Source organism: Chiloscyllium plagiosum, chromosome 8, assembly GCF_004010195.1.
Source record: "Chiloscyllium plagiosum isolate BGI_BamShark_2017 chromosome 8, ASM401019v2, whole genome shotgun sequence".
Classification (NCBI taxonomy): domain Eukaryota; kingdom Metazoa; phylum Chordata; class Chondrichthyes; order Orectolobiformes; family Hemiscylliidae; genus Chiloscyllium; species Chiloscyllium plagiosum.
In genome coordinates, this window is record NC_057717.1 from 41,793,146 (window position 1) to 41,803,513 (window position 10,368).

General features: G+C 39.1%; 1 pseudogene and 1 gene segment (V, D, J or C); both read left to right on the forward strand.

The window, feature by feature from the left end:
* LOC122552337 overlaps window positions 1-10,368 on the forward strand; it is a 33,998-nt pseudogene that overhangs the window by 16,489 nt on the left and 7,141 nt on the right.
* LOC122552124 overlaps window positions 1,217-10,368 on the forward strand; it is a 12,463-nt gene continuing 3,311 nt past the window's right edge. Inside the window, 2 exon segments of the V gene segment in view lie at window positions 1,217-1,311; window positions 1,439-1,822. Of these exon segments, the coding sequence occupies window positions 1,263-1,311; window positions 1,439-1,815 (426 nt within the window).

The following is a 10,368-nucleotide window of genomic DNA, read 5'->3' on the forward strand; positions in this document are numbered from 1 at the left end:
CATTAAAACTGAGTGGGCCCTTTATACATGGTTTACACTGGTGGAGTGTAACAGCGAATATTTGCTGGTTTTTATGAGTTAACTGCCCTGTCAGTGCTATCAATGAGCAGAGAAATATACTCTTTATAACCTACATTCGTGGTAATTATTACTGTAATACTCTCTAATTTAACCAAACATTCCTGATGTACCCTTGCGTTACATGCAATGGTTTAGACGTTGAGAATTAAAAAAAAACTTATGGACTGTCTTGTTCTAGTTCATTAGATGCTCTTTCAAAAGTTTACCTCGGTGTTATGTATCACTGCGGACTCACATTTTGTTTCTCAGCCACACAGCTTTCCTTTACTGTGCATTTTAGTGTCGGAGCAATTTGAAAAAAAAAGACGCAGGGCGAGACATTCTGCAATGTAAGGAGGTGCTTCTAATCTCCGGGTCCAAACTGTTTAGTGACATACACTCACATTCTGGACATAATCACTTTAGAAATGCTCTATATTAGGTTGCCGAAACTGAATTTAGAAACACAGATTACAAATGGTATGTTATTTTGTAATGTGAGAGAGACTTTGAGTGACAGCAAAAATAAAGTCATTTATTTTGTTGGCTAATAATATTATTGAAGTTCTTTTTAGCTTTATCTGCTTGTGGTGGAATGTAGGATTAAAGGGAGTTAACTTCTAATTGAATATTCTAAATATAATCACTTTGGACACGCTCTGTATTCAGTTGCCTAAATTGAATTTTGAAATGTTTAGTATGAATTACATGTTATTTTGAGTGCGACAGAGACTTGCAGTATCCAGGGAAGAAAAGCCCAACTGTTTTATTAGCTAGTAATATGTTTTAACTTTAATTTTAGTTTTATCTGCTTGTGAATGAATGTAGAAATAAAGGGAGCTAACTTCCAGTTAAATTTGTTTTTTTATAAACAAAATACATGCAACTACCATGTGAAACAGACCTGAAGCTACTCAAATTTACTTCAAAAGAGGCTATTCAGCAAAACAATTATCCCAAGATGTGTATGTGTCCATGTTTAAGCAGAACCTCATGTAAAGACATGATCCCATGTGTTCGGGCTGTGCAAGCTGATACCAGGATCCAGTCTCAGTCTCCAGCAGGAAACCAACACGCGGAAGCTGTAAGCCTGCCCCTCCCGATGGCCATATAAATCCTGGGCACTGGACCATAATTCAACACTTCTGGGTCGGCTCTGTTTGGAAAGATCTTAGCAGAACCGTTTCCCACAAGTTATCAGAATGATTGTGTCGACAATTTTTCTCAGTTTGTTGCTGACTTTCTTATCATGTGAGTGTTTTTTGTTCAAGTCGCTCTTTGTGACTGTCTCAATGTTAGTCTACGGCAGGAATGTAAAAGACTCAGCTTTCATTTCATCAGCATTAATGCTCATGGTTTATTTGTTTTCTTTTTAAAGGTGTCCAGTCGGAGGTTGTTTTGACCCAGCCAGAGGCAGAGACTGGCCGTCCCGCAGGCAGCCTGAAACTGACCTGTAAAACCAGCGGGTTCGATCTTAGCAGCTACACCATGCACTGGGTCCGACAGGTTCCCGGACAGGGTCTGGAGTGGCTGCTGTACTACTATAGTTCATCCAGCAGTAACTATGCACCAGCGATTAAGGGTCGATTTACTGCGTCCAAAGACACTTCAAACAAAATTTTCGCGTTGGACATGGAGAATCTGAAGATCGAAGACAACGCCATCTATTACTGTGCAAGAGAACACAGCGAGAGGAACCAGGGCTGGACCCGTTCAAAAACAGCTCGAGGGAACATTTTGTCAATTCCATCATAAACTGACGGTCAGTACGAGTTTTAAATGCAATTATACCAACTGCGATCTGAAGCAGACCTCAGGCTGCCTCTTACAAAACTATCAAAGAGGAAATGTACCATTTAGACTAGCAAACTGGTGACACAATGGGACAATGTTTTGGGCATGTCATATGTACTGCTAACACTTCCATCAATTAAATGCTCTGACAAAGTGTTAGTTTTAGTATATCTGACAGCTCAGGAAATCACTGCTAATTGTTATGTCAACTATGGGATTCATTCTAAACATGATCAGTACTAAATGGCTCTTTCAAATGAAAATTGAGACCTCGAGTAAAGGACAGAGAATGAGTGTACTGGTCTACATCATTGTGATACTACAGTGGGTCACAGTGTTGTGCATAGCGACATCCTCATACAATAACCACTGACAAGTGTTTATCTCAAATTGGTGATTTCTACCATGGCACGAGCGAGAAATAATGTGAGATGCAACTTAAACGCAATCCAGTAGTGCTAGTTTGTACAAATGTATAATTTTTTTCTACTTTCTTCGTGTTGATTGTCAAGTTAAATGCAGACCAAACCTGGAAAAGTATTCCAAGCGTTCAAAATACAATGAATCGTAAAAGCTGGAATAATGCACCAAATCATTTTTAGAGGAGTCTGAATCACTGCTTTCTAGGAAGTGAAGAAATTCTCTGCATTTTACAGTCTGTCATAGTATTTGACACAACGTGTCTCACAGTGATATAGCTGGGGTGACACTGCAATTATGATCAATACAAAAACCTATTCAGCCTCCATTGGTTGAAACTAGTCAGTGATTACTTCTACAAACCGTCTTAACTTGCAGTGCAGTATTAGTTCTGTGGGGTTTTATGCCAGTATCACTATTTAATTTTGTAAAAGTGGTGGGTAATTATTGATACACCAGTTGGGGATTTTGAGAATCAGCTCATGTGTTACTCTGTGAAGTATAAAACAGTATTAAAATTTATCAAGAATGATCAGAGTTCACCAGCGCAATTATGTGATGAAGATTTATCATGACTTTATTTTGCCTGTGGTTCTGAAAATTTAAATTGATGGTAGATTTTTGATTTGTTTTATACAGAGCTCGTTATTGTGTGACCCAGTCCAGAGGATGTAACACTGTGACTATCTTGATTACAGGGGTCAAGGGACCATGGTGACATTGACTTCAGGTAAGACCCTTGAACTTTCTTAGTGACTTTTTCAAAACTTTCTATTCATGTGACTAATTTCTGAATTAAATGAAACTCAGATTCTGTGCTGAGTTTGGTTTGGTTCGGATTGATTTTTGTTCAGACTGATTACAGACTTCAGTTAAGGCTCAGCAAATAGTTACAATGGTGATGATGGAGTCAGTTGCTCGGTGTATCTCTTTTTCTGATCAGATGGGCATTCTGTGTGGTTGGGTTACTTGAAACACCTAATGTCTCTTAATCAGTCGGCTATAAATAATGTTTAATGACAGTGACACCCTGACTGTGAGTTTTATTATCAACAACAAACGCTAAGAATTCAAAGATGTTCGAGACATTACTAAACATGATTAAAATATGCTAAAATATCATTATTCACTTCTTGAATATATGTTCTTACCCTGATTATATTTTCTCATTTATTTTGTTAATTTTGTTGATGACAAGCAGGTTAGAAACTGTGATAAAATTTTCTTGCGGTGCTATATTGCATTCTGTTGATTGGATTCTGAGTTTGTTTTTACTTGGTTTTGTTGAATTGAGTTGATTGGCTTTTGAAATTGTTTTATTTGATTCTGTTGAATTGAATTGTTTGGATTCTGATTATGTTTCATTCAAATCTGTTGTTTTGAGTTGATTGGATTCTGATTTTATTTTCCTTGATTCTGTTGAATTGAGTTGATTGGATTCTTATACATTTTGTGAAATTGATCAGCGTTTTCATACTTTCTGTAATCGGTGTTTTCTTTCTGGCGGGAGGAGATTGACTCTCTGGATCACTTTTCATTACCAATATTTGTGAAGTTCTTTTGTTTTTCATGAATCATTTCTGCATTTGTTAAACTTATATGACACATTTTTCTCTGCTTGATTGAAAACATTACATTCATTTGTAACGGTCTGAAAAACAACTTAAGGCAGAAACCCGGAAGTGTGAGAAATGAAAAAAAAACGAGTTTTAATGCATTGGCTTTTTAAAAAAAAAACTCAGTTCTAATTGTAAACGAACTGAATTTTGTTTTGAGTAGCCTCATTCCAAAATAAAATTTGGGACTAAAATCTGAAACTGCAGAATTGATCAGATTATGTAATTGAAACTATCTTATAATTATAATGTGGTAATATTTGTCCATTCAGTAATTTTGTATTGACAATGAAGTGATTAATCAATATATGCCTTCAACCGCTCTCCTGTGCGCTGCACAGGATTGTCACGATCAAGAAGGGTGTACAGGTTGGAAATAAATTGAACTGTTGCCAGAAACGTTCCAGCTTTAAGTGTTAAGTCCCCTCACAAACAAGGCTGCTGTTATGACTTGTTATTTCTATTCAATTTAATCATTAGTTTGCTGGATTCTGAGCAGCTTTGTTAGACTTCAATCTGGGTTTGTTTTGTGAGGTTACATCATGTTCTTGGTTCTGTTGAAAATGTTTGCAGAGCTATTTCTGCTGCAAACACACCGTGCTGTGATCTGGTGATCATTGACCTGTTGAGGAGGGACTGTGCTTGGGTAACATTAAATGTGTTATATTTGGGAAACCGTTTCTGGTTTCTACATTGTTTTTGCAATGTTAACACGGTTGGTGACAGTGAACCGCTCCAGGTTCCTCATTCAATGCAATCAGCATGCGAGTTGAAATTTCATAAAGCCTATTAAGTGAAAGGCAAATCGCAAAGGTTATAGAAATGAAGGGAAAACAGATACCTTCGGGCGCCATTTTTACTTAAAAGTAATAATTAATTATTAATCTAATCCATGCTTTACAATCCAAATTCAGAACTCCACTATCTAGTTCAATCACAAGGTCTGTCTTTAAACAGTTTACAAGTCATCGAGAAATATAAATAGAATTTCAAAAGTCTAATGTTCTAATAGTTCTTGCTCTTGAGCAAAAATGCCATGACTGTGTTATAATTGATCAAGAAACACCTTTCAATTCCGCAGTACACTACATACATATTTTTCTGGCTTGAAAAGATCATTGGCAAAGACCATTTGGAAACTCTGCTCAATTCTATGAAGATCAGGTCAGTTTCACTGCTTTGATCAGTTTCACACGTAACTTGAGTTAATTCATTGTTATGTCCCTGATTAAACTGGATTTACAAGATAAAAATAAAGCATTAACTGAATTATTGTGGGCGGCACGGTGACACAGCAGTTAGCACTGCTGCCTCACAGCGCCAGAGACCCGGGTTCAATTCCCGCCTCAGGCGACTGGCTGTGAGGAATTTGCACATTCTCCCCGTGTCTGCGTGGGTTTCCTCCGGGTGCTCCGGTTTCCTCCCACAATCCAAAAGTGTGCAGATAAGGTAAATTGCCCATAGTGTTAGGTGAAGGGGTAATTGTAGGAGAATGGGTCTGGGTAGGTTACGCTTCGGCGGGTCGGTGTGGACTTGTTGGGCCAAAAGGCCTGTTTCCACACTGTAAGTAATCTAATCTAATTTAATCTGCACAGTGCTTTAGGTGTTCCCAATCTGTGCATTATTAAATAAATAGTTACATTTTACAACAAAATATCAACTGAGGAGTCATTGTTTCGGAAACAACCGCTATAGTGTGACCAAGGCCAAATTTCGAATTAATTAAAATAATCCACTCATGAACTCGCAGGGCAGCATGGTGTCTAAGTGGTTGGCACTGCTGCCTCACAGTGCCAGGGTTCCAAATTCAATTCCAACCTCGGGTGACTGCCTGTGTGGAGTTTGCACATTCTCCCTGTGTCTGCGTGGGTTTCCTTCGGGCGCTCTGGCTTCCTACCACAGTCCAAAAGATGTGCAGGTCAGGTGATTGGCTGTGCTAAATTGCACACAGTGTACAGGGATGTGTAGGTTAGGATGCATTAGTCAGGGGTAAATATAAATTAGGGGGAATGGGTCTGGGTGGGCTACTTACCGTTCAGAGGGTCAGTGTGGAATTGTTGGGCCAAATGGCCTATTTCTATACTGTAGGAACCCTACTCTTAAAACCATGGGAGTGCTTGCTGCAAACGCTGTGAATTCATATTGCATCGATGTGTTCAGACGGATGCAGAGTTCACAAATTTGCAGAAGACATGAACTAAAGGATAACAGAGCACATTGTTTATTCAGACACTGAAAATAGAATAATATTTATTTTAAAAAATATATACTTGACCGATTTATTGCAATGTAGCGATCAGAAGGAATCTGCTCACATTACTTAAGTGTGACAATCGTTTCGATTAGATTTCCTGCAGTATGTATCGGGCCATTTGGCCCAACAAGTCCACACCGACCCTCTGAAGAGTAACCCACCCAGATCCATTCCCCTACCCTATATTTACCCCTGACTAATGCACCTTACACGATGGACGATACAGCATGACCAGTTCACCTGACATTCACATCTTTGGATTGTGGGAGGAAATCCACACAGACACAGGGGAGATAAAATGACCTTGCCCTAATTCCTTCAACAGAAATGCTTTCTACACTGGAATGCAGTATTGACTTGATGCAGTGCATGCAAAATCTCCACAGTTCAAGGAACGTTTTAAGAATATGTAAAAATAATTTACAGAATAATCCATTTCCTCCGGATCTGTGCTTTAATTGGCGATATTTCCCACCTCAATAATTTTGTTAAATACAATGACTTATTAACTTTATTAACTCAGTGGTTATTTATGTTCATTGTGAACACATTCTCGTTCACATTAATCCTCTGGTTAGTTCCTCTGATGAATGTTCAATTACAGTGAATATATTCGATGTGAGGAGTTGAGCAATGTATCCTCTAGGATTAAGTCTGTTGTGCAGTTTGTTTCTTTGCTATCTCCGACTAACTTGTCAACGGTCCTGACCATTTGTAGATTGTCCAGTTCGGATACCTGAATCTCAGACAGTTCAATTTCATCTCGCGCTTCAAAACCACTTTTATCTGCCAGAAATACAATATTCGATTAGGTGCCTCAGAATTGAGAGACCTGACTAAGTTGTTCCAATCAGAACGAACATTTCAGGAACAAAAGTCAGATAGCAAGAGTTTTGAAATTGGTTGTTGGCAACAAGAGAAATTTGATTGAGCGAGGCAGAGGGAAATATGCCGCATATTTTCTTTGTGCCTCAGTTATGCAGGACATGTTCCGTGGCACAATGTAGAATCAGAATTTTTTGCATCTTATTATTTGAAAACCTATTATCAGCTTTTAATGTCACTGGCAACGGTCATATTTCACTTCAAAACATTTTAATCTTTTCCTAACTATGTAGACCGTCTGGTGCAGCAACATTCACAGGGGAAAGAGGAAGGGAGTTCTAGGTTGGAATCCAGTGACAGTGAATTGATGGCAATGCAATTCCTAGAATTATTCCTCTGTAGTTCCCATAGAGTTTGAACAATTTGGAGCTGCAGTCAAAGCATTCTTGGATAAATGTTGAAATGTTACTTTCGTTGTACAAAAATTCTGGAACAATCCCTGGGTGTTGGAAGGTGATAATAACTAACATGGTTTATGTATTGTCAAAACAGGTGGGCTGTGTTCTCCGTGATAGTGTCAAGCTCATTGTGTTCAGGTCTGTTGTGATGTTGTAGTAGAGTCCCTGATTCTGTGCCAGGTGGCCTGTGTTCACTTACAACCTGTAAGAGAGGTATGTAACACAATCTCTTATCAGGTTACTTCAGTGCAAGAAAGCAGATTGACATGTTTGAGTGTTTGTTGGAATTCCACTCACAGAGGCCAATGGGCGGCAGCACCAGAGACCCGGGTTCAATTCCCGCCTCAGGCGACTGACTGTGTGGAGTTTGCACATTCTCCCTGTGTCTGCGTGGGTTTCCTCTGGGTGCTCCGGTTTCCTCCCACACTCCAAAAAAGTGCAGATTAGGTGAATTGGCCATGCTAAATTGCCTGTAGTGTTAGATGCAGGGGTAAATGTAGGGGAATGGGTCTGGGTGGGTGCGCTTCGGCGGGTCAGTGTGGACTTGATGGGCCGAATGGCCTGTTTCCACACTGTAAAGTAATCTAAAAAAAAATCTATTCAATCGCCGTCCTGACTTGTGTCTCTGAGATATTAAACAGAATTTTGGTGTTTAGCAGCTTTTTCCAGATCAATATTTGTTCACAAGCTTTTGGGCATCGCTAGATGGGGTTAATGGAGTAAGTGCTCAAAGAAATCCCAGCTTTTGACTTGCTGTTATGACAATATCATTTATAACTAATCCAGAATAGATCATTTTCGCAGCATATTTGATGAGATTATGCTTCGGCTGTTTTACTTTATATTAAACCAGTGCTGGAGCTGAATTTGATTGTTCAGTACGCTGGGAGTTCCGCTAAATCCAACACTTGCTGCAGATGGTGATAGCTTTTCAGTTGGTCTTCAATTGCTATCTCAGACCATCCAGTACCTCTGCTAAGAATTATTTTTCCAACAGGAGTCAAGCCAACGTAATCACTGTTTATCTTAACAGGTTGAGCTCTTGTGCCAAAAACATGAAAACAATTTTGTGAGGCGGGGGGGGGGGGTCTCTGGCTGCGAAAGGTTAACCTCGCCTTCTCTCCACAGGAGCTGCTAGACCTGCTGAGATTCTTCAGAAATTTCTGTCTTTATTTTGGTTTTCTAGATTTTTAAGTGTGTTGTTTCATTGAAAAATGTTCTGTTCGATTAAACACGTTCTTCAGGGAAAAGATGCATTTGAACAAATTGCGAATGTTCAGAGATATTAAATATCAGAGAATCATTGAATTTGAGCGCCCTGATCTCGAGCTGTAGTTTTACAAGAAACTATGATGAAGTAACAACATACTCCAGAGTGCAGTGGCTGTTGTAATTGGGTGGAAGTTATTTTGATCACTCAGATAGAGAATGTCAATGATCCCATTCCAAATAATCAATAGAAGTTTTTTTCTAAAGCATGTGTGAAACAATTAATTTGTTGAAATATTGTAATAAAAAGTGTTCACCGCCAGTGCTAGCTTAATGAATGACACAATTATAGGAAGGTGGGAGCAAGAGGAGGGCACTCAGCCCCTCGAGCTGTTCCACCACTTACTTAGATCATGGAGCATCTGTGAGCTAAATCCACAGGTCTCCCCTTGGTTAAAACTCTTTAACACCTTTGATTAACAAGCAAAAACTATCCCAGATTTACTTATTTGACTGCACGTAACAAAGGGAGACACCATTTCTGAAAGACATTCCTGTGAGTACTGTGACACAATGAGGCTGGAATTAATTGCTCATGAAAGTAAACTTCAAATCTCTGACAATTTCCAATTGAAACATCCCAATCAACATATGTCATTAATTTAATACTATACTTCCCTGGAATAAAGAAATATAATGTGTGATTGCCTTGCTAAAAATGAGGGAAGCTTCATTCCTATTATATGATTAAGAAATAACTCTGTTCATTCAGTGAAAACACAGTCAAGTCACACAAAAGGAAACCATGTCATCTTGTGCAGACACACAAGTGCCTCAAATAATTTTCAATTCTTCCAGTGGTTGTTTGAATCTCTAGACAGGTGTGGAAGTGTCAGACTTTTTATATCGCCTTGAGAAACCAGTTGTCATCAGCCTATTTGAATTGCTGAAGTTTGTGTGGTATTAGCACATTCACAGCGCTGTTAGGAAGTGAGTCCCATGGCTGTTATTGAGGAAGAAGTAACGAGCAGGGAAATAGTTGAGAGTCAAGTTGAAGTCTGATTTCGAGGAAAGCTTTCAGGAGAACCATTTACATGCATGTACGTCCTTATCCTCAAGGATCACAGTTTTGGAACATGCTGCCGAAGGGACATGTCAGCATGCAAAATGGAAGCTGAAGAAGGCACCTTTGGCCCCTCCAAAAGGCTATTCCATTCATGGGATCATCATTAATCTTGCTGCTCACCAGTCTTCCCAACACACCGATAACATTGAACCTGATTGTTTACTGTTCAGCAAAAGAATGGTGGAACTTTGGAATTCTCCACCACAGAAATTGATTGAAGACAAAACATGAAATGATTTCAATAAGGAGATAGATTCCTTTAATCCTTAAAAAATGCTACGGATATGTGGGAGAAAGGGAAACAGGCTACAATATTGGTTGAAAGCCATGAAGACATTGAATGGGGCATGGTTTGTAAGTTTGCACGTAACACCAACATTGGTGGTATAATTGGCAGTGAAAGTTATCTAAATGTAGAATGAGATCTTGATCAGCTGGGCCAATGAGCTGAGGAGTGGCAGATGGAGTTTAATTTAAATGAATACGACGTGTTGCTTTTTGAGAAGTCAAATCAGGTCACAACTTACAGAGTTAATGGTAGGGCACTGGATAGTGATGTTGAACACAGGGCCCTGAGGGTCCAGACTCATAGAGTCTTACAGAGTT